At 43.5% G+C, this 25,890-nt stretch overlaps 1 protein-coding gene across 6 annotated transcripts in view; it reads right to left on the reverse strand.

Moving 5' to 3' along the window:
* kalrn (kalirin RhoGEF kinase) overlaps nt 1-25,890 on the reverse strand; it is a 612,442-nt gene that overhangs the window by 91,326 nt on the left and 495,226 nt on the right. For all 6 annotated transcript variants that reach the window (XM_033024028.1, XM_033024025.1, XM_033024026.1 and 3 more), the window contains 2 exons: nt 5,971-6,254; nt 4,869-5,021 (listed from right to left, as the gene is read on the reverse strand). In XM_033024028.1, coding sequence (XP_032879919.1) covers nt 4,869-5,021; nt 5,971-6,254 — 437 coding nt within the window. The remainder of the gene's footprint in view (nt 1-4,868; nt 5,022-5,970; nt 6,255-25,890) is intronic.

Raw genomic sequence — 25,890 nt, forward strand, 5'->3', positions numbered from 1 at the left:
CAGCCGCCGCTGCCGCTGCCCCAGCTCCGAGGCCGCCAGCTCCGCCATTAGGCCTCAGTGCAGGCGGAGACGGGGGATACGACAAAAGAATTCGCATCCCCCGAAGGAAGAGACCAAAAACGTGTTCCCCCCCACATACACAACATAATAAACCAAAAATCAACTAAACAGGACAAAAGAACAACACAAAAAAACCAAAAAAAAACAGACAGACTGCAGGCGAGCCGCAGCTACTAAGGCAGCGCCACCATCTCTGTCCTCCAGTTCCTGCGGACTTCCGCCACTGGAAGTATAGGATTTTGGTGTGTGTGCTTTATCAACATTCTTTACAATGCTATGTACGACAGTGATCGCAACTTCTACTGAAGTGTGGATGGCCATTGGCTCGCTAGAAGCTCATCTGCCCTTTGACAGGTTTTGTTTTTGGTCCTGCTGGGGGTCCACAGCCCCCTCATCACCTGGCAAACCAGGTGGGGGAGACAGTTTAGTCGCCTACTATCCGACCATGGAGCAGGTAGCACGGGATTACATGGTACCCGTGCTGGGGGGAACTTCCCCCGACCTGACCTGATAATGTCCTCACGCTATAATCGGGTCTGCTATCCCATCTTTGGAAATAAGAGCCTCAACATAATCATATCATCGCCAGAAGCTAGGTTTGCAGCAGATCTGACTGACTATGTAACATTATTACGCAACATCTTCTGTCTATTAAACCAACGAGGGTGACCTTTACTTTTCCTTAACCCTCAATAAAAGTATAGACCTACACAGTAGGCAACTTACATAAACTCACACTTACATAAACAGCTCTGTACTCAGCCCCTAGTGCAATCAAGGCAGTTTGTAATTTCCACAACAGACAGTTAATGCTCTCAGTGAGTTATTTCGCTCAGGGGATGGCGATGGAGATTTCGACTTCTGTAAAATCTGACTTGTGTCAGGGTTCACCGAACCTAACTGTTGTAGTGGGAGTCGGGGAGTGCCTGTAGTTCCATAGAGAATCATTCATTGTTATATTTCCCCACACAAAAAGAAAACTAATATTCAAGAGAGATGGCGCGTTAAAAGTAAAATAATCTTCAGGCTTTTGAAAGAAAAATGTAGATTGGATGAAAAAAATAAAATGAGCTTTGACAACTCCACTTCCCTGTTCAAACCATCTTCTTCAAGTTAAAAATCAATCTCAGCCTTGAAAATAACATCCGTAGCTCTCTGGGGTAGAGATTGCAATGGTTCACAACCTTCAGAGAAGAAAATTCCTCTCATCTTATTCTTAATTAACCAGTGTCTTATCCCAAGATGATTCTCCCTTGATCCATACCAGAGGGGAAATGTACTCACAGCAACAAGCCTCAGAACAGGTACGCCTAGAAATTAATTAGCAGTCTGGTGAGGCTGCATCACAAGACTATGTGCTTGTTCAACAGCAAACACAGCTTGAAAAAGGACAGCTACATAATTTCACAGCCAGCAGATTAGATTGAAACCCTGGAGATCTGTCACATCAAGTCGAGAATGTTGATAACATTTAACAACTAACTGAAGGAGGCAGCTTCAAGAACATCCCCACCGTCAATGAGACAGTGCCCAACATGACTAAACATTCACAACTATCTTCAGCCAGACTGTCATGATGATCCATCTCCACTTTCAAATTAAAAATTAATTAAGACAATGAAAATAAAACAGATAAAGGCTGCATCAAAAAACTTGTGTTGTGCAAAAGCTTGGTGGAAGTCATTAGATATTGAGGGATAAAGCAGGATGTAAAAAGGTCTCCAAGTACAAAAGGAAATGAATGACACAGAGCTTGTGCAATGTTGGGAAATATGAGGAAATACTTGCTTGGCTTCACCCTTAAGGGCCTGTCCCACTTAGGCGACTTTTTAGGCGAGTGCAGGAGACTCTGCGCTCGCCTCATGATCGCCACATGTTCGCTGGTGGTCTCCGGTGAGTCTCCTTCATGGTCGCGAGGAGTTCCCGCATTCTGGGAACTAGTCGCGGCCTCAGAATGGTTGCCGCAAATTTTTCAATGTGTGGGGCGGCCATGTAGTAATGCGTAGTCGAGGTAGTCGTAGGTAGTTTTAGTTAATTGTTTTTGCATTTTCATTGGCTCATTGGGGGAAAAAAACGTAAGCACGAGTTTTCAGAACCAAGGAAAACTGACCGGTAATGTTACAGTAAATGCCCGCCGAACTTTACAGCCATGTATCTCTGGCTTATTAAAAGTTGTCTGGCATCTTGAAAGTGTCTCCACTCCTTCTCCCCCCTTCTCCCTCCCTTCTCCCCTCCCCCTCCCCTTCTCCCCTCCCCCCCCTCCCACCATACACTGTGCTAGCCGTCTTAACCTTCCTGTTCATCGTAGTGTGTATCACCTTGACTTTGCACTGTGTGAATTTCAGACAGCACTCCCCCGCTTTCCCTGGCCCCTGCCTTTGCGATGTGTGTGTGTGTGTGTGTGTGTGTGTGTGTGTGTGTGTGTGTGTGTGTGTGTGTGTGTGTGTGTGTGTGTGTGTGTGTGTGTGTGTGTGTGTGTGTGTGTGACAGTCGGCGTTTCAATTCCCGGTTTTTCAGGCGAGTGCCGCGAACTTGACAGTCGCCAGTAGTTCACTGAAAAATTGCTTGTGGGACAGGCTCTTTAGGACGTCTATGCAAAAAGATACAATTATTCTGATATTGTAAAGAGTACTCACTGCACAGTCCTTGCATAAAAACAAACTCCTATGTTCATGTATTTTGTATCACCATCAAACTAAACACTAAACATTGCACTTTAATAGTGTTTGGAGTCGATGGTCACCAAAAAACGATGCAAGCCATTTCTTGCTTTGCAAGTGCAGCAGGGCATATTGGAGGCATAACAAGGCACATTGGAGTTTGATGTACTGCCACTATCTATATTTAACTATCACAGACTATTTTCATTAATTGCCTCTGATTGTCTCTGCAACCCATGAACATAAAAAAGCCAGTGATCTCATAATTGGCCTCCAAGTAATGTCTTCCAATAGAGTTTACTCTGTTTTTTTTGCATTTAATCGTCAACTATTTGACAACTATTGTGTCTTTGCAATAATCGAAGAACTTGTATTGGACAGTCAATTCAATCCTGAAATATGCACATCTAATGCATCGTTCAGGCTGCTTAACCAATACTTAATCAAGAACATAAAGTGATAGGTTTGAGATACAGGAAGACAGGGATCTTCAGTTATAGGTCAGTGGCAGAGACCACCCATATCTCCATCTTTACTCCATATCTACCCATTGCTTACTCATGGGTCAAACAATAGACCAAAGAAAAAGTTTCCATTGCTGCCTGAAAGATTTGAATCATGTTCTTAATCATACTTTTGTCCATGCAGCTCACTGGGGATTTTCTGTCATGGGTGAAAGACCGTGTGCCCATCATCTTTGATAGGCCATAAAAAACTAGCATCCATTGTAGCTAGCTCCAGTAACATTAAAGTCATGTTAAGTCCTCTTTTATTTTCCAAAACTATAATTATACTTTTCAGACTCAAATATGAAAAGTCGAATGGTCGAATGGAAGTTACTCAAAATGCAGGTGCAAAATGAACCTGAAAATAAATCTATGTTGTACTTGTTATTTAAGTTTCAGTTAGTCTCACTCCAGCTTACCTCTAAAGAGGTGCAATAATATAATGATCTGTCATCTGGTTAAACACTGCATGCGTCTAACCAAAAACTGATTTAACTGAATGCAATTGCAACAGTGTTAACTCTCTGAAGATATGCATCCAACACTCTTATCCCTCCTTGTTTTCACAGCCTCACAGTATTGGGGTGGCACAGTGGCACAAGGTAGAATTGCTGCCTCACAGCGCCAGAGACCCGGGTTTGATCCTGACTCCAGATAATATCTGTACGGAATTTGTACATTCTCCGTGCGACTACGTGGATTTTGTCCGGGTGCTCCGGTTTCCTCCCATATTCCAAAGATATGCATGTTTGTAGGTTAAATGACTCTACCTTTTTGTCCCTAGTGTGTAGGGCAGAACTAGTGTATGGGTGATCGCTGATTGGCATGGAATTGGTGGGCTGAAGGACCTGTTTCTATGCTGTATCATTAAACTAATATTCACTTTATAGGAGAGTTCTTATTCCATTTTGAAAGTAATTTTTGAAATGCTCCTACTACATCTTTTGAGGAGAACTCATTGTATTTTGCTGGAATGAGTCTCATCATCTCCCTTGGCTTCTGTAATCATTATTTGAAAGTCTACTTTAGACTGCAAATTGTTTCCACCGCATCTACTTTGTTGTTCCCCACAAACATTTTGAACACTTCCATTAAATCTCCCTATGGCCTGTAATTTCTGGGCCCATCATTTGTGTTTTGAAGAAGCTCCAATAAAATTAAATTGGATCTTTATATACAGGCAGTACCCAGGTTCTTTATTCGGGGAGGCATAGTGGCGCAGTGGTGGAGTTGCTGCCTCACTGTGCCATAGATCCGGGTTCGATCCTGACTGCGGGTGCTGTCTGTATGGACTTTGTGACCATGTGGGTTTTCTCCAGATGATCTGGTTTCCTCCCATATTCCAAAGACATCCAGGTTTATAGGTTTATTGGCTTCGGGTAAATTGTACATTGCCCCTTGTGTGTAGGATAGTGCTAGAGTACGGGGTGATCGCTGGTCGGCGCAGTGGGCTGAAGGGCCTGTTTTCGTGTTATATCTCTAAAGTCTAAAGCCTTCACACAACTAGAAGACAAATTATCACAGTTTTCAGGAAAGAATGAGTAAGTGTAAAAATACCCTCTTATTGCTCACGTTGATAATAGAGGCTTACAAAAATATTTGATTCATGATGATGCTAAAATGAGAGCACGGAGTTACATACACAGTCCTCCGGTGAGGGATCGTTGTCAATGATTTTCATTGGCGGAGGAAGAGGCGTATGGGACTCATCGTCCGGCTCATCTTCTCCGCCACTCTGCATTCCTGATGAAGACTTTGATAAAGTGCCGCTGGGTGGTTCATCCTTCCGTCCCTTCTGTTGAGAGAAATTCCAAGAAATATGAAAGAATATCCACTTCTTCAGTATCATTGCTGATTTAGAGTCATGTAAAAGCTTTGAATAATTTGGAAGAGATCTTTTAAAAGTTCACAGCAGCTAAATTGCTTTCCTGAACTTCATGGGAAGTTCAGATATTATTATCTCCTCCATTTTTTGCTTATCAAGGCTACATACATGAACTGGAGATACTTTGAAAAGCACCAAGATGCTCCAATAATTCAACTATCGTCCATTTAAAAGACTTGGACAGGCTCATGGATTGGAAAGGTTTAGAGGGATATGGGCTAAATGCAGGTAGGTGGATCTGGTTTAGATGGGGAATCTTGGTCAGCTAGGGCAAGTTGGGCCAAAGGGCCCGTTTCTGTGCTCTATGTTTCTCCCCTCCCACCTATCTTTCAGTCTGAAGAAGGGTTCCGACCTGAGACATCGCCAATTCCTTTTCTCCAGAGATGCTGTCTGACCCACTGAATTACTCCAGCATTTTGTGTCTATCTTTGGCTCTCTGACTATTTTGCTGTTCTTAATGAGCAAACTCCAACAGCGTCAGAAGATTTGTCCTCTTGTCCACTCCATATACTTGCTTACAAACAATCCCCAGTGAATTTTGAGAAGTATCAACAAAGTTGATTTGATAGCAATTGGCAGGTAACATCCTGCTCAAATCTGCCGTTCCTTAATCCAGCTGAGACCAGATGTAACATGCTGCTACTATTCCAGCCATGATTAATGAACTTTGGAGCAGAGCAGAAATTAAACCTGGCATATTCTTGGCTCTATTGCTCATGTCCAGATTGCACAACGTATTTAACATTTGAGCCAAAAGGAAGTTCATTATTCATGGACAGCCTCACAGTAAAAGTTTTATTTCTGGGCTCATTAAATGAGGTTCCAAACAAATAGTCACAATTGGGCCAAATCAATGTACCTCATCTGCACTGTCTTCCTGGGGTGCATGTTCGTTCTCTCCTGTTTTGGGTGATGCTGGATCTAGGCCGGGTTTGCCATTCCTGCCTCTTTTCTGCTTGACAATTTTCCTGTTATCAGCCTTGCCACTGCTGAGTCTACGCACAGGACTAGTCAGCCATTTCTTCAATGTGTTCCCAGAACGTTTGGGTCCTGGTGAATTCTGCATGGAACTTAATGATGGCTGTGGTTGAAGGCTCGAGACAGATTCCGATTTAGTTCCATTGTCATTTGGTGAATAGGCATCTACAAAAGGAATATACAAAACATTATTTGAGCAATCCTAGTTCAGAATTTGTATGCTATACGTTATGATAAGCTTGAGTTTAAAGAACTGAAACAACACCTATCCAAGTCCTCCAGAGATGCTGTCTGACCTACTGAGATACTCCAGCACTTTGTGTTCTGTACTATAACAAGCTTCATCTGTACTCTACTATTTCTACACATTGTCATGGGACTGTAGGCGCATCCATTTTTTTCAATGTAATCTAAATTTTAAATTTCATACCCAATGAGTTGATAAATTAGCTAATCTTCTCTGCAACTCACCATCAATTCTTTTTGGATAGCTCTTATGATGTGGCCCAGTAATCATCATGGTCAACTGGATTCAATAAATTGGAGGCATTGCAGCATTCAAATGTGCATTGTAAAAGCCACACAGATGTTAACTATAAAACCAGTGAGCATTGATCAAAGACCAAGGAAAGACAGTTTTATTGCCCAGCAAGCCTCTCCAGAAGGAAGGAGGCACCTAGTGCTGGAGTTACTCAGCGGCTCAAGTAGCATCTTCGGAGAACATGGAATAGTGACATTTTAGATCGGGACCCTTCTTCAGGATCATTGTGGGGGCTCTAGGGGGCGGCGCGGGGGATGAAAGCTGGAAGAGAGGACGGCCCCCTCTACAATCAGTCGGAAGAAGGGTCCCGACCCGAAAAGCCACCTTTTCATGTTCTCCAGTGCCTTTTTTTGTGACCTAGCATCCACAGTTTCTCGTTTCTACATTTCATAGAATGAAGGGGCACTGATTGGCATGATCTCATACACTCTTTGCAAGCAGATACACAGCTTAATGTCAAAAAGCAGGCCGCCCATTTGATATCACAGCCACAGTACATTTCTATCAGCTCATCCCTTTAGCCTACAGCATTACAGCATGACCTTTGTATTGTAACTCCAGATGGCATAAACACAGCTGTAATACTTTTCACCCGGGCAAAGAACAGAAGTTGAACATAGGATATCCACTTCTGACAAAGAAGTCATTAATAATTAATTAAATATATCCTGTCATTATTTAATGAGCACACAAGCACAGCTGGGCCATAAACCAAAACTGGATGGATCCATTTTTGTGAACTTTTATTTACACTTCAGATTAAAATAACAGAGTTATGTTTCTTTATATTTGAGTCTACCAGTAGACCACAACTCTTAGGTTTTCAGACCTCAGGCATGTTTCACGTTGTCAGTTTGTATATTAAAATATCAGAAATCATTAAAGAACCTGTAATGTAAAAAGCTTTATTTCAACGCTCACTGAAAAAAAAATGTTATTTTAGATTTTAGATATTAAAGGGCCTGTCCCATTTTCCCAAGTTATTCACGAATTCTCCCGAGTTTTCCCCTTGATTCAAACTCGCAGAAGTTGCAATTTTTCTCCTCCCGACTATTTTTTAACTCGTGGACATTTTTTATCAGGCTGGAAAAAACGTCCCAACTTACCTGATGCCCTGAGTAGCTACGGCTTGCATAACGAGCTTTTACGATATATCTACGGACTCCTACGGCCTCCTACGGACTCGTTATGAACATTCTGCGAGTTTGAATCAAGGGGAAAACTCGGGAGAATTCGTGAATAACTCTGGAAAGTGGGACAGGCCCTTAAACTATCTTGAAACATAATTTTCTCTTTGTTGTTTATAGATAAGAAGCTTATCTAAAAGAAAGAATATTTTGCTTTTTATCCAGAATGGATAATCAATGTACACCAAAGATTATACTGTACTGTTACTTTAAAACACAACTATAACAAACTTTTTGGGGGGGATTTGAGATTCTAATAAAAGCTTTAAAAGTGCAACATTAACAGACCAGCATGGTAATTATACTGTAGTGGTAATTGGCTGTGCAATTAAACCCCTTGGAAGAATGAATGACTACCCATCCCCTCCCTCCCCCACCCCCCTCCCCCCTTCAGGGCAGCACAGTAGCGCAGCGGTAGAGTTGTTTCCTTCCACCGCCATAGGCCCGGGTTCGATCCTGGCTACGGGTGCTGTCTGTACGGAGTTTGTATGTTTTCCCTGTGACCACATGGGTTTTCTCCGGGTGTTCTGGTTTACTCCCACATTCCAAAGACGTACCGGTTTGTTGGTTAAATGGCTTCGGTAAAATTGTAAATTGTCTCCAGTGTGTAGGATAGTGTTAGTGTATTGGGATTAATGGTCGGTGCGGACTCGGTGGGCCGAAGGGTCTGTTTCCGTGCTGTATCTCTAAAGTTTAAAGTCACTTTGTGTCTTTTTTAGATAATTAATTCAATGTAAGAATGACAAAGAATATTATAAATGCCTGATGTAAAAGAGAAGGAAGATGATCTCTTTTGCTGCTAAAGTTGTGCTTCTGAAAGTTACAGATATCAGTGCAGGAAACACATATAATTAATGAACTCAGAGAGATTTCCACCCATATTGCAATTTCTCACTTTATCCGTGGCATTCCAAGGGATATTTGAAACATGATCATTTGCCAAAATTCCCTCGAGTTAATTGGAATCAGGGGGAGAAATCTTTGCTGGCTGGAGTTCTACTCAGCACAAAAAGAGATTGTAGTTATTTGTTTAATAATTCGGTTTCTATGATCTGGCCATCGTTTGCAAGGGCAGCATTTAGTGCTAGTCTCAAATCGCCCTTGAGAAGGTAACAGTCAGCTGCCTTGTTGAACTGTTGACGTTTGTCTATTTGAACATAGTGGTGTTACGACAACCGAGTGGCTTAGCAGATCATTTTCGAAGGCATTTAAGAGTCGACCTTGAGGAGATTTTGTAGTGCTCCACTGCATTTAAGAGTCAACCATTTTAAACTTTAGACTTTACTTTAGAGATGCAGCGTGGAAACAAGCTCTTCAGTCCTCTGACTCCGTGCTGACCAGCGATCACCCTGTACACTAGCATTTCCTACATACCAGGGAAAATGTACAATATTACCAGCGCCAATTAACCTACAAACCCGCATGTCTTAGGAATGTGGGAGGAAACCAGAGCACCCAGAGAAAACCCACGTGGTCACTGGGAGAAGGTGAAAATTGCGTTCAGGCAGCACCCGTAGTCAGGATGGAACCCGGGTCTCTAGCACTGTAAGGCGCAACTCAACCGCTGCGCCACTGTGCTGCATTACCACTGCACCACTTGGCATTAGTATAGAGAGATGTATATGCCAGGCCTAGTAAAGGAAGCAGAGATCTACCCCTGAAAGGTTTCTGTGTACAAAACAGGTTTTTAATAACAAAATAGCAGTTTTGCGGTCAGCATAATCAAGGTGAGCTGCTGTTTTTTTTCAGGTTATCAATTGACCTTAAGTTTCACAGCAGTTGTGCTAGGATTTGAACTTGGGTTCCTAGATTGTTATCACATGTCTCTCAATTACTTGAGCAGAAAACAAACTGTTAGACGAACTCAGTCGGTCAGGCAGTATCTGTGGAGGGAAATGGACAGGTGACATTTTGGGTCAGGACCCTTCTTCAGACGGATGCGTCACCCAATGACGTCTGGTGACTGGACCCACAGCACCACCATCATACCCTGATGCTGGTGTTCAATGATTACACCCTCAGGACATTGCACGGGGGACTGTCCAAGGCCCAAACCTTTTCACCTTCCCTCAGTGTGAAGAGATGTACTGATGATCGTACAATGTTTGGTTTCATACACAACCACAGGGATAATAAAGCAAGCCATACCTCATGGTTATTAACATCCAGGCATTTACTGATGGAATTTATGTGTAACAAGGGCACTTTAATAAAAGCCTAACCACAACCCTTGAAATTTGATGTAAATACCATCACTGAGAACTCCACCACAAGCAGCCTAGAGATCACTATTGATCACTTAAATGGACCAGTCACATAAACCCTGTGGTTATGAGGTGGGTGTCTTATTCATTCCCCAAGTGCCAAGGCCATTCCTTCACGTGATAATTGTCTGATGAGTGCAACTCCAACAACACTCATCATGACACCATTTAAGATAAGGTGAACTATTTTACGCATCTTCAATATTAGATTTCAGTAATTATTTCTCTGAAATCCCACTGTGTCCATTGTGGCACTACTATTATACCACTACTAGAGTGTTCTTTTTAGGTCATAACTACTTTGGGGTAACTTTAATTCTCAACACATTGGGGTCAGTGTTGCATGCAATGTAAGCATTTTTTAAGTCACAGTATAAAGCGGCCTTTTCACGGGGCGACTTGACGCAAGAGTTAACCGGAGTTTAACATCGTGGGAACCTCGTGCGATAACAGTACGGCATTCGTGGACCACCGTGGACCACCGTAGCGCTAACGGCAGGTCATCGTGTAACTTGGTCACTCGGGAGAAAATTCAAGAAAGTTTGAATTTCTCCAAGATTGACTTGTACACTTGTGGTTGAGCATTGCAACATTATATGAACGTAGTGGCCAGTGCGATATCCGTAATAACTCTTGCGGGTACCGTGGGAACTCCTGCGAACGGTGAACCCGGAAGCTGGACAGAGGGAACGGTGAGTAAAAATTATCTTATGTGGGATTGAATTTAAAAAATAAATAAAAATAAAGATTTGCATCCGCATATGGACATCAACTTATTCATGAGTTATGTTAATGAGATTCAAGAAAATAACTATAATCTTTAAAAGGGACTTTAAAAGGGACTTTACTGAAAGGTTACGAATTTTTATGGTCCGTGAGAAATTTTTCACATGTACTTCTTTGAGAGATACAGGTCGGAGTCCTCGGGTCCAGGGGTCCGGAACGCTACCAATCAATGTTGTACAGAGACCCGTGTAAGGAGTGAACTGCACATGCTGGTTTAAACCGAAGACAGACACAAAAAGCTGGAGTAACTCAGCGAGTCAAGCAGCATCTCTGGAGAAAAAAAGCTGATGTTTCGGGACGAGACACATCTTCAGACTCAATTCCGATTAGGCTGTCTGAAGAAGGGTTCCGGTGTTGGGAGAGTCCAGAACCAGGGTCCCAGTTTTACAGTCTACCGTGGGAACTCTTTAACTCAGTAAAGTAAAGTAGCCTTTATTGTCATATCAGCGCACAGGCAGCAGTTGACTGTTGCTCTATTCAGTTTCCCAGGGGGTCGGGACGGGACTGGAGTTGGGAGAGAAAGGTGGGGGAGTCGAGGGAGAGGAGGGGGAGACAGATGGGGGTGTCTTCATTTACTGACGGCGGGTGTCTGTCACTGAAACAGGCAGGTGAGATTTCACATCCACCTTGTGTGTGCCTCTCTCTCTCTCTCCCTCCCTCTTACACAGGCTGAGAGACTCTGCCTCTGTGAGTGTACGTCTCTTTCTCCCCCTCTCCCACACACAGTAAGACCGAGGTACTGTGCTCAGTCCATCTGTGTCTCCCACATACACAGTAAAACATGTCTCCAAATGAGCCAATTCAACCAAGAGAGGATATATATAGTGTGTGAAAAAAAAAGTTACATCATTTGTGTCACGTGTAGTTCACGATGTTCATTCAAGATTTAACGGGAAAGCTCGGGAAACGGACAAGTTCACTCGCACAAATAGCAGAAATGCCGAGTACCGTGGGAACTCTTTATCTACTGCCGTTATATCGTGCGAGACTCGTGCTGGACCACGACCTCTTCACTCTGGTGACATCTTGCGTCAACTCGCCCCGTGAAAAGGCCGCTTAAAGGTTGTGCTGGTGTCATACAGTCACACAGCGTGGAAACATGCTCTTTGGCTCAACTGGCCCACGCTGACCAACATGTCCCATTTACACTAGGAATTTCCCATCTACACATGTGCCATCTACACTAGTAGTGCTGCTGGAAACATGAAATAAAAATGAAATAAATTAGCAGGCTGGCAGTAGATGTGGAGAGAGGATAGAGTTAATGTTTCAGGCCACTTCATTGATTCTATATTAAAGGAAGCTACTGCTATTTCACAGATGTGCAGTTACTCATTTCATCTTTTAAAGATCTCCAATAGAGCCTTGATAGACTGTACTGCTCACAGACAAGAGATAAGAAGAAGACTTAGTGATGTTTTCTGCTTTGTTCTCTTGAAGTCCATACACAATAGTTAAACTTACAAGCCACTTGGTCTGAAGATAGACACAAAAAGCTGGCGTTAGTGGGCCAGACAGCATCTCTGGAGAAAAGGAATAGGTGACCTTTTGGGTTGAGACCCTTCTTCAGACCTCGGCATCTGAAGTTCCTTCCTATACAAGCCACAAGGCCCGACAGGTTTGTGTTGGTATTTATACTCTACAGTGCCAGTTCCTACTTTTCTTCACCCTAACAGTTATTACATTCCTTTCTTTCCCGTGTGCTAATCGAGCTTTCTTTTGAATGTTGCTGTGCGCATTGCCATCTCAACTGATCCTCATGAAGGTGGCTATGTTGCAGAGATGGTAGAAAGAGGTCGGGCTTGTGCCGTATGTGCAGTATCACACTATTTCCAATACTATTGACTACAAAAGCTCAGGAGACAATCACTTAGAAATGAGCGACATAATGCAGCTATTGCTGCATGTTAGAATTTAAGGAACAAACTAAGTAATACTGCCAGAAGAGAAGTTCCAGGGAAACAACACATTTTACACTAAAGTGCATTTTTAAACAGGCAACAAGGTTCTATCTTTCTATTTACTGCATTAAAATTTTCAGTAATTACAGTTGTAGATCCAGACTTATTCAGTGAAATAAAACACCCAGACGATTTTTTTAAAGATGAAACCACTTTCAGATCACATTTCACACTTCTCTAAAATATTCATGATTGTGGAGCATACATCAAAGAAGAAATGCTATATCTTCACAAGGATAAATCCAGCCTTCAGATGAATCAATCCAAGCAATTTGACTTTTTTGTTCACTTAGTAGTTTGTCAACCAAATGAGGCTGTAATTTGCCAGGCAGATAAGCCTCTTCCTTGTACCATAGATAGAATCAATAGATATAACATAGAAACAAGCCCTTTGGCCCATTGAGTCCATGCTGGTCATCAGCCACACACTTACACTAACTCAACATTAATATCCATTTTATTTTCCTTCTACACTCATAAATTCCTCCCAGATGCCAACACTCACCGTGACACTGAGTAATGTACAGTGGCCAATTAATCTACTAACTGGCACGTCAATGGGATATGATGGAAACCGTTCTGTTGTTCTCATGCAGTCACAGGTAAAACATCCACACAGGCAGGACAGAGTTCATGGTGTGCTGGTTCTGGAGGGGCTCCAGAGGACATTTACAAGAATGATCCCAAGGATGAATGGTGTGTGTTACCACCAGGGGCGCCGCACAATTGGCAGCCCCACCAACAGTCTGTTTTTTCGTCTATTTTGGGTTTTTTAGTGTGTGAAAAGTTTGTGCAAATGTTCTCCGGTTTGTTTTATGTGGGGGGAGGATGAAACTTTTTTTCAGTTCCTTGCCGGAGATGCGATTGTTTTCCGGAACGCATCTCCGGTCGCTCTGCGGCCTACCATCGATGGAGCTGGAGGCCTCCTTGGACTGACTTTGGAGCCCCTCCGGGGGGCATGGACATAACATCGGAGTCGATCCTTTGCCTGTGATGGCTCCAACCGCAGCCTGCGGACTTTACACCGAGAGCTTGCAGTCTTGGGAGAGGCTAGTTGAGAGCTCCAACGACGCAGAGGCTCGACTGGCCCCGACGCAGGGTCCGATCGCCAGCATGGGGGAACTGACATCCCCGATGCAGAGGGCCATAGCGCTAAGGCTACGGGAGTCAAGATCGTCTGGTCATCGGAGGGCTCGAGGCCCCTAAGAGCAAAGAAGGGAAGAGATTTAAACTTTTTTTCTGCCCTCCATCACAATGAGGAACGTGGAGGAGTCACTGTGATGGATGTTTATGTTAAAATGTATTTTGTGTGTTCCTTTTTATCTGTATGACTGACTTGGCAAATGGAATTCCTCGTATGTTGCAAAACATACTTGGCTATCAAAGGCATCAAAGGTATTTTATTGGTCACATTCACCTACACCGAGGTGTAATGAAGTGAAATGCTTTTTGCCATTTTGCAGCACACAAAAAAAGAATACAGACATAACACTAATGAGAGTCTTAAACACAAAGAACATCCCCCCACAATGGCTCCCACCATGAGGGAAGGCACAAAGTCCAGTCCCCAACCCCAGTTCACCCATAGTCAGGCCTATTGAGGCCTCCACAGTTGCCTCTACGGAGGCCCGATGTTCCTGGCCGTTCTCGCCGGGTGATGTTGCTCCGGCGTCGGGAGAGTCCTCACAGCGGCATGGGAACCCTGGAACGGCCGCCTCCGTACTGGAGGCCGCGGCTTCCGAAGCCGACAAGGCCGCGACGGTTGGAGCTCCACCACTGGCGATCTCATCTAGAGATCCCAGGCTCCCGATGTTAAGTTCAGTGCCGCCGCCCGCAGCTGGCCGCTCCACAGTCCCGCAGCTCCGCGATGTTTTACCCGGCGGTCTCAGCTCACCGGAGCTCCAGCGCGGCGACCCAGGCAAGGCATCCCCCACTCCACGATAGCGCTCCAGCGCTGTGCCGCCGCCGAAGCCGAGGTTCTGGGCGGTCCGCGACAGGAAACGCCACTCCAGGCCCGCTGGTAGGCCGCGAGGACGGGTCGAAGCTGCAGCCCGGAGAAAAGCTGCCTCTCCGACCAGGTAGGGACCCTGAAAGGCAGTTTCCCCCTCCCACCCCCCCCCCCCCCCCCCCCACCCCCCACACAAAAAAGTCTAGACCTCCAAACAAAACACTTTAACTAACTAAAAATAAAAATAAAACGGTGAAAAGACAGACAACTGCTGGCAGGGCAGCTGTGCACAGGACACACGGCTAATAAAGTGTTATTGTGATTGTGATTGATTGATTGTGATTGTGTGATTGATTGTGATTGTTAACGTATGAGGAGTGTTTGAAGGATCAGGGCCTGTACTCGCTGGAGTTTTGAAGGATGAGGGGAAATCTCATTGAAACTGACGGGATAATGAAAGGCCTTGATAGAGTGGGCATGGAAAGGACGTTTCCAGTGATGGGCGAGTCTTGGAGGGCACAGCCTCAAAATAAAAGGACGTACCTTTAGAATGGCGATAAGGAGGAAGTTATTTCATCAGAGGGTGGCGAATCTATGAAATTCAATGCCGAATGGCTGTGGAGGCCAATAAACTGGGAATTATGAAGCGGAGATTGATAGGCTCTTGATTAGGAAGGGCATTAAAGGTTATGGGGAGATGCAGGAGAATGGTGTTGAAAGGGAAAAATAAATCAACCATGGTTGAATGGCGGAGTAGACTAGATGGGTTGAATGGCTAATTCTGCTCCCGTGTGTTATAGCCAGTAACATCTTTCACCTGCATGACACAGAATCAAAGTCACCTGAACCGCAGTCACCGAGCGGTTGTATGCAATGGATATTTGTGTTTGCGAGCTTTTGGAGGCAGAGTTTGAAGATTTTGTTGACGTGTTCACTGAAGCATTTGAGAGGATATACTAAAAATCTCGAATATCTTTTACCAAGCTGTCCCTGCTATGCCACACTGGCCTCTGACAGTAAGGGGTTTATGGTAAGACACTGGAAAATGTTCACCTGCTTCCCATATCTCAGGAATCACCTCTCAGTGAAGCGAGGCACTGATGATGAAATTCATTGCAACCTTCCATGAATTTGGTCAATTGGGGATAAGGGTAGGTGAAGATCAAAAGAGCTCAGACTGGGAACAAAATTCATGGCCTTCAAGACAGCCATGAGCCCTGCAGCCATGACCTTATTTTAAGATCTTTGAAATTTGTAGTGTACAAGATGGCATGGAAAGATGGTGATTCTTTGTGTATCGCCTCAATGTAATCTGCTATTCTTACATTACTATTATTGCACTCTTGTGCTTAGATATGATTGCATTTATGCAGAGTACGATTTTACTGAATTGCAAAAAAACAAATTATTTCACTGCATCGTGTGACAATAAAGTACCATTACATGCTTCTGAGGCCTGGAATACCTCGAACAGACTTTACAAGGCGCTGGAGAAATACCACCGACACTATCTCTGCATAATCCTCCAAGTTCACCGGAAAGAAATGTGAACCAATGTCAGCATCCTCTCTCGGGCCAACATTCGAGACGCTGATGCCTTTGTTACTCTCAGTTGACTTTCTTGGACAAGCCACATGGCTCACAAGCTGGAAACCAGACTCCCGAAACAAACACTATTCCAAACCTTATCACAGGAGAAAGTTATCAGGCAAATAGAGGGAAAAGATACAAGATCTGCTCAAAAACTTATTGAAGAAACTCAACATCCTGAATGACGGGAAAATTGCTGCCTTACAACGCCAGGAACTCGGCTATGAGCCTGACTGCAAGTGTTGTCTGTATGGAGTTTGCACGATCTCCCTGTGACCTCAAAGGTTTTCTCCGGATGCTCCGGTTTTCTCCCACACTGCAAAGACGTGCAAATTTGTAGGTTAATTGGCTTTGGTAAAAATTGTAAATTGTCCCTAGTGTGTAGGATGGTGCTAGTGTATGGAGATCGCTGGTTGACGCAGACTCTGTGCGCTAAGGGGCCTGTTTCCACGCTGTATCTCTAAAGTAAACTAAAGTTAACTAAAGACTCTTGGGAATAACTGGCCACTGGCCACAAAGTGTGCAACATGAACATTTGGCATGCTGTTGAGAACCTCAAGATCATGAATTGGGACCACAAAAGCCCTGCATAAATGGTGGAAGGCACAGACCACCTCATAAACTATCCATATGCCAGCCATCAGCTATCTTCAGCCCCGTCTGTGGAGGAGTCTGTGGTTTCCACATTGGCCTCAGAGCCAACAAAAGTGGTGTGGAATCAAATGAGCCTCAATCCCGGAGGGATTGCCTGGGAAGAAGGAGGACGTTAATTTAAAAAATGTAAGTTTCCATAGGTTGATTTCTGCCAGAATACCATATGAAAGATGTTCACTGTGGACACAAAAAGTGAAAGGAGTTCAGAATTTTAATGCAAACTGTTGTGCCTGAGGAATGTTTGAACCAATGTGCTTTGAAGACATGTTGCAGCTGCAACCAGAACAATCGCAGAGCAACAGCCAAAAAGTTGAACATTAATTGTGAGCCAAGTAGCCCAAAGCTAAAACTTCCCAATCTGCCTGTGTGTGCGCGCTGCATACTGTAACAATGAGCACTGGCTCAAGCTATGTATTGGTCGCATCAAATGTAGCACAGATGGAGGAAAAAATTGTATTCCTCACATTTACAAAGCTCCATTTTGGCCCACAACCTATGATGTGGTTTTCAAAGTGTATCTCACTATTTGAACACACTATCTATGAAGGATGAAGAAAAGTGCAAATTAACAGTGAATGTAATACTGAGTCTGATCGTGTAATTGGAACCAGAAGGAAATATAGCTATGGTATTACAGGCTGTTGGGAAGACTTGTTATATCAAAGGAAATGTAACAAACAAACCAAGCTAGTGTAACTGGTTAAAAATCAAAGTACTGCAGATTTAAACACAGAAAATGGCACAAGACTGACACCAAATGTGGGGAGAATGTGTTTATGGTTCAAGTGACTGACCTTTCATTGGAAACTTGGAAATGTTAGTAATAAAAACCAGAGGCGGCACAGTGGCGCAGCGGGTAGAGCTGCTGCTTCACAGACCCAGCTTCCATCCTAACCTCAGGTGCTGTCAGTGTGGAATTTGCACGTGCTCCCTGCAACTACGTGGATTTCCTCTGGGTGGTCTGATTTCCTCCCACATCCCAAAGACGTGCTGGTTTGTGAGTTACCTGGTTCTCTGTAAATTGCTCCTAAAGTGTAGGGAGTGGATGCGAAAGTGGGATAACATAGAACTAATGTGAACGGGTGAGTGATGGTCAGTGTGGACTTGGCAGGCTGAAGGGTCTGTTCCCATGCTGTATCTTTCAACCAATCAAGAAAGGATGATTGACCATGGGTGCTGTTTGTACAGACTTTGTATGTTTCCCCCGTCACCGTGTGGGTTCTCCAGGGTGCGTTGGTTTCCTCCCACACCCAGGATTACATTTAAGGATTTAATGGTGTATTCTGCAAAGTAGTGATCTAATGTGGGTGAACAGTGAGTTTGAAGGTTTGGAGGGATATGAGCCAAATGCGGGCAAATTAGACTAGCTTAGATGGGGCATCTTGGTCAGCATGGACAGATGTGTCGAAGGGTCTGCACTTGTGCTAAATTAATCTGTCTATAACACTTTGCCTTGTCCTCCATTAATTTCCTCCAGATCAATAGGTGTGTTGCTCAGGCCTTTCAGTTTTGTCCAAGAGATGGAATGTTTTTCATGCACCTTCTCTGGAGGGTATGTGAAATATTCTATCTTGTATAAAACTTCAAAGGCTTCATTGGTTTGGGATTCCAGTCCATTTTCGCTGTTTCTCAAACACAGTTGCATCTAGACTAGTGATGGCACCTTCCTCGTCAGTGCTTCTGATATCTCTTTCTAATTCCTCAATTGTGGTTTTCTCTGCATCACAGTTGGCAGGGCTCCATCTCCTCTAGTTTTATTCTAACCCCCTCTTCTTCTACCTTAGCCAAGGATAGGGCACCATTTATCCTCATCTTCCATCACCCTACAGCTGAACACCCTCTATAATTCTGACAAATTCAATATGATGTCATGACCAGACACAAATTCCCCACTCCCTCAAACATTCTAAAACGATTGAGACACAAAGAACTGGAGTAACTCAGTGAGTCAGGCTGCATCCCTGGGGGGAATAGATGGATATCCTTGAGTCGAAAGAAGGGTCCTGACCAGAAATGTCACCTGTCCATGCTCTCCAGTGATACTGCCTGATCTGCTGAGTTCCTCTGGCACTTTATGTTTTATTCTAAAACGATTGTTCCCTTTGCAATGCTCTGGTCTATTCTTTCACTTACATGAAAACCCATTTCCCACCTGTCAACCTTCCCATGCAAAACATAAGAAAGGCAACAATTTATTTCTTCTAGTTTATTGTGCTGTCTCTGGTACTCAGTCGTGGAACACCTCTCTTCAGTTCCCAAGGGTGACCCAGACACTTTTTGTTGCTTTCACTTTAATACTTGGTCTCATTCTCACTCTGACATCTGTCTTTGACCTCCTATATTGTTGTGAGGAATCTCAATGTAAGTTTGAGTATCGCATCCTCTGACCTAGCACATCATAGCCCTCAGGAATTAATGTTAATTCAATAATTTCAGATAACCAGTCATTCCAGTTTTGCAACTCATTTCTGAAATCTGGTATTTCAGATTCTTTCTTTGACTTACACCTCCTTCAGCCATTCTGTTTCTAACTCACATTTTTGGTATATTTTGTTACCTCTTCTGGTATTTCACCTCTTCCCCACATACCTTTACCACCCTCATTCCACCAGTATCACCTGCACTTGTCTCATTCACGTAGAACTAGTGTGTATGAGTGGTTAATGGTCAGTGTAGACAAGGTAGGAGGAATGGCCTGTTTCCATGCTATATCTCTAAGGTAAACTGAATGAGATGTTGGGAGGTGATTGATAATCAGTGGGATAGGGAAGGGAAATTGTGATAGGGAACTGAGTTGAGACTAGCAATGATTTTTGTCAGCACAATGAATCAGAAATGCTTGTGCTCACATCACCTGCAGACGTGACAGGAAAATGTAGCATGATGCAGGTAGTGGGGATAATATTAGTCCATTATTAAAAGTGTAATAGTGGAGCATTTGGAAAACTGTGACAGAATCGCACAAAGTCAAAGGAAAAAAACATTTTTGCTCCATATTTTTGAGCATATAATTGGTAGAGTGAAAGGTGGTGAACCAGTGGATGTGGTGTTTAGAGGTACAGTGAGGAAACAGACCCTTCGACCCACCGAGTCCATGCCGACCATCGATCACCCGTTCATACGAGTTCTAAATTATCCCAATTTCTCATCCACTCCCTACACACTTGGGGCAATTTACTGTGGCCAATTAACCTACAAAACCCGCACGCCTTTGGGATGTGGGGAGAAACCTGAGCACGGGGGAAACCCATGCGGTCACAGGGAGAATGTACAAACTCTGCACAGACAGCACCTGAGGTTAGGATCGAACCAGGGTCTCTGACGCTGTGTGGCAGAGGCTCTACCAACTGTGCTGCCCTATTGGGACTTTAGGAAGGCTCTCAATAATAAGAGATTACTGTACAAAATTAAAGCACATGGGATGGGACCAATTTTCTGTTCTGGATATTGAATAGGCACAGACAGTCTGATCAATAGTCGGGATCGAATAGTGAAAGACCTGGAGAGTATAAATGTGGATAGGATGTTTCCACAAGTGAGAGAGTCTAGTACCAGAGGGCACAGCCTCAGAATAAAAGGATGTTCCTTTAGGAAAGGGATGAGGAGGAACTTCTTTCGTCAGAGTGTGGTGAATCTGTGGAATTCATTGCCACAGACGGCTGTGGAGGCCGTCTTTGGGTATTTTTAAAGCAGAGATTGACAGGTTCTTAGTTATTAAGGGTGTCAAAGGTTATGGGGGGAGCAGGAGAATGAGGTTGAGAGGGAAAGATAGATCAGCCATGATTGAATGGTGATGATTGATGGTCCGAATGCCCTAATTCTGCTCCCATACCTATGAACTATGATACAGAGCTGAGTGGGAGCTCTGTGGAGAATGCTGAGAGGCTCCAGTATGATTTTGCCATGTCGGTGAATGGGCAAGGGCTTGACAGACACAGGACAAGGTGAATAAAGATGAGGTTATAGACTTGGTTGGCAAGAATGGAAGGGCAGGTTCTCGTAACACTACTAAGGAGAGAGAATCATGAACAATATCGGCTAACATGCTGTTCTGGATCATCACCAGTTTAATAGGAGTAGGACTGTCAACGATAATAATTAGCTGTCATTCCCCGAGTTACAACGATATCATATTAATTATAAACCTATCAACTTTCCATGTTTCCCTCTCCCCAATGAGAAAGACCTGTAATTTATGCATTTTTCCCAATTCGTTTTAACAATACAGATATTCCCAAAAGCATTACACCTATATATTTTTCTATTACCTACAATTACAATGTTAAAGAAATCTGCAATGTTTTTCTTTTATGTAGATTAGATGTTAGTGCAGTCATTTGTTGCTATGTAGCAGTATGCTAATGCTTCGACCAGCAGCATAACCCATATATTCATAACTGAAGCTGATGCAGCATTAAATGGACTTTGGCACCCTGGATATTAAATATCTGTGTATACAGTGCATTGAGAAAGTATTCAGATCCCTTCAGTTTTTCCACATTTTGTTACATTACAGCCTTATTCTAAAATTGGTTACAGTCATTTTTTTTTATCATCAATCTACGCACAATACCTCATAATATACAGTGGCTTGCAAAAGTATTCATACCCCTTGAACTTTTCCACATTTTGTCACGTTACAACCGTAAATGTATTTTATTGGGGTTTTATGTGATAGACCAACACAAAGTGGTGCATAATTGTGAAGTGGAAGGAAAATTATACATGGTTTTCAAATTTTTTTACAAATAAAAAACTGAAAAGTGTGGCGTGCAAAAGTATTCAGCCCCCCTGAGTCAATACTTTGTAGAACCACCTTTCTCTGCAATTGCAGCTGCAAGTCTTTTGGGGTATGTCTCTACCAGCTTTGCACATCTAGAGACTGAAATTTTTGCCCATTCTTCTTTGCAAAATAGCTCAAGCTCAGTCAGATTGGATGGAGAGCGTCTGTGAACAGCAATTTTCAAGTCTTGCCAGAGCGTCTCAATTGGATTTAGGTCTGGACATTGACTGGGCCATTCTAACACATGAATATGCTTTGATCTAAACCATTCCATTGTATCTCTGGCTGTATGTTTAGGGTCATTGTCCTGCTGGAAGGTGAACCTCCGCCCCAGTCTCAAGTCTTTTGCAGACTCTAACAGGTTTTCTTCCAAGATTGCCCTGTATTTGGCTCCATCCATCTTCCCATCAACTCTGACCAGCTTCCCTGTCCCTGCTGAAGAAAAGCATCCCCACAGCATGATGCTGCCACCACTATGTTTCACAGTGGGGATGGTGTGTTCAGGGTGATGTGCAGTGTTAGTTTTCCGCCACACATAGCGTTTTGCACTTAACTTTTGGTCTCATCTGACCAGAGCACCTTCCTCCACATGTTTGCTGTCCCCCCCACATGGCTTGTGGCAAACTGCAAACGGGACTTCTTATGGCTTTTTTTCAACAATGGCTTTCTTCTCGCCTTCTTCCATAAAGTCCCGATTTGTGGAGTGCACGACTAATAGTTGTCCTGTGGACAGATTCTCCCACCTGAGCTGTGGATCTCTGCAGCTCCTCCAGAGTTACCATGGGCCTCTTGGCTGCTTCTCTGATCAATGCTCTCCTTGCCCGGCCTGTCAATTTAGGTGGATGGCCATGTCTTGGTAGGTTTGCAGTTGTGCCACACTCATTCCATTTTCCAATGATGGATTGAACAGTGCTCCGTGAGATGTTCAAAGCTTGGGATATTTTTTTATAACCTAACCCTGCTTTAAACTTCTCCACAACTTTATCCCTGACCTGTCTGGTGTGTTCCTTGGGCTTCATGATGCTGTTTGTTCACTAATGTCCTCTAACAAACCTCTGAGGCCTTCACAGAACAGCTGTATTTATACTGAGATTAGATTACACACAAGTGGACTCTATTTACTAATTAGGTGACTTCTGAAGGCAATTGGTTGCACTGGATTTTATTTAGGGGTATCAGAGTAAAGGGGGCTGAATACTTTTGCACGCCACACTTTTCAGTTTTTTATTTGTAAAAAAATTTAAAAACCATGTATCATTTTCCTTCCACTTCACAATTATGCGCCACTTTGTGTTGGTCTATCACATAAAATCCCAATAAAATACATTTACGGTTGTGGTTGTAACGTGACAAAATGTTGAAAAGTTCAAGGGGTATGAATACTTTTGCAAGCCACTGTAAAAGTGAAAACAGGTGTTTAGTAATTATTGCAAAATAATTAAAAATATATAACTGAAATATCACATTTACATAAGTATTCAGACCCTTTGCTGTGACTCTCAAAATTGAGTTTTGGTGCATCGTGTTTCCATTGATTATCCTTGAGATGTTTCTACAACTTGATAGGAGTCTACAAGTGGTAAATTAAATTGATTGTACATGATTTGGAAAGGCACACACCTGTCTATATAAGGTCCCACAGTTGACTGTGCATGTCAGAGCAAAAACCAAGCCATGAAGACGAAGGAATTGTCTGTAGACCTCCGAGACAGGATTGTGTTGAGACACAGATCTGGGGAAGGGTATAAAACATTTTTTGGAGCATTGCAGGTCCCGAAGAGCACAATGGCCTCCGTCATTCATAAATAGAACTTTGAAACCACCAGGACTCTTCATAGAGCCTGGCCAAACTGAGCAATCGGGGGAGAAGGGCCTTAGGATAGAGACTTACTAACATATTCAGGGAGGTGACCAAGAACCCGATGGTCACTCTGACAGAGCTCCAGAGTTCCTCTGTGGAGATGGGAGAAACTTCCAGAAGGACAACTATATCTGCAACACTCCACAAATCAGGCCTTTATTGTAGAGTGGCCAGACAGAAGCCACTCCTCAGTTAAAGGCACATGACAGCCCGCTTGGAGTTTGCCAAAAGGCACCTAAACAAGATTCCCTGGCCTGATGAAACCAAGATTGAACTCTTTGGCCTGAATGCCAAGTGTCACGTCTGGAGGAAAACAGGCACAGCTCATCACATGGCCAATACCATATCTACGGTGAAGCATGGTGGTGGCAGCATCATGCTGTAGGGATGTTTTTCAGTGGTAGGAACTGGGAGACCAGTCAGGATCGAGGTAAAGATGAACGGAACAAAGTATAGAGAGATCCTTGATGAAAACCTGCTCCAGAGCGTTCAGGACCTCGGACTGGGGCAGACGTTCACCTTCCAACAGGACAACGACCTAAAGCTCATGTCCAAGACAACGCAGGAGTGGCTTTGTGACAAGTCTGTGAATGTCCGTAAGTGGCCCGGCCAGAGCCCGGACTTGAACCCGATCGGACATCTCTGGAGGGACCTGAAAATAGCTGTTCATCAACACTCCCCATCGAACCTGAGAGAGCTTGAGAGGATCTGCAGAGAAGAATGGGATAAATTACCCAAATACAGGTGTGCCAAGCTTGTAGCGTCATACCCAAGAAGACGAGGTTGTAATCGCTGCCAAAAGTGCCTCAACCGAGTAAAGGGTCTGAATACTTATGTAAATGTGATATTTCAGTTATTTATTTTTAATTATTTTGCAAAAATTTCTAAACACCTGTTTTCACTTTTTTATTGTGGGCTATTGTGTGTAGATTGCTGATAAAAAAAAATGAATTTAATCCATTTTAGAATAAGGCTGTAACGTAACAAAATGTGGAAAAAGTGAAGGGGTCTGAATACTTTCTGAATGCACTGTAATAATTTGGTCCTTGTGTGTGATCCAGTTTCAGGGACAGTTTCTTCCCAGCTGTTATCAGGCAACTGAACCATCCTATCACCAACTAGAGTAGTCCTGAGCTACTATCTACCTCATTGGAGACCTTTGGACTATCTTTAATGGGACTTTACAGGACTTATTCTTGCACTAAACGTTATTCCCTTTATCATTTATTTACACACTGTGGATGGCTCGATTGTAATCATGTATTGTCTTTCTACTGACTGGTTAGCATGCAACAAAAGTTTTTCACTGTATCTCGGTACACGTGACAATAAACTAAACAAAACTAAAAAGCATTTCCAGTGATTTCCATTATTAATCGATCGTTTAATTTAAACTCACTCATAATTGAATAAACAAATGAAGAGCTAAACCCTGCTCTATCACTGTAGCATATGGACATAGGGCAAAATCTTTAGTTTTACAGTCTTAGGCCCCCTTTGGTCATGGCAGACCATGGGTGTCTCCAGGGTTGGAGGACGCCAGTGCGTGACTTTGTTTAACATGGGGAGACTGGTGCACAGACAGCCATCACACGGTCCTTGACAGATCTGGGTCAGGATCCAGTGGCATGGAGTCCAAAACCACCGGAGACCCTTTTCTGCTGCAGCCTTCATCCACCTTCCCAGCCGTTGTGAATCTCCACTAGGGTCAGCCATCATCCTCCATCTGTTCCACTCGTTGAGGTCTTGGTTAGAATGCTCTTTGTCAGAGTCCTCCCCCTCAACCTTACCACCATGGGTGGCCCTACCAGGAGCATAGCTCCAGACGGCATCGCTCTCCTGAGTTTGACAGTAAATGGGGTAAATATAGTAATTGCAATTCAGGTCATCCCATTACAGAAAAGATATGGAGGTGTATGAGAGGGTGTAGAGGAGTTTTTCCAGAATGCTACTTGGATTAGAGGGTTTCAGCTACAAGGAGACATTGGATAGACTTGGATTGCTTTCTCAGGAGCTTTGGAGGTTGAGGGGAGACTTGATAGAAGTATATAAAATTATGAGAGGCACAAATAGGGTCAGAAACTTATTTTCCCCAGGGTGGAAATGTTCAACATTAGAGGGCACAGCTATAAGGTGAGGGGAGGAAAGTTTAATTGAAATGTATGGGGCAAGTTTTGTTTTACATGTAGTGGTGGGGCCTGGAACACATTGCTCGGTGTGGTGGTG

Source organism: Amblyraja radiata, chromosome 7 (genome assembly GCF_010909765.2).
Source record: "Amblyraja radiata isolate CabotCenter1 chromosome 7, sAmbRad1.1.pri, whole genome shotgun sequence".
Taxonomy (NCBI): domain Eukaryota; kingdom Metazoa; phylum Chordata; class Chondrichthyes; order Rajiformes; family Rajidae; genus Amblyraja; species Amblyraja radiata.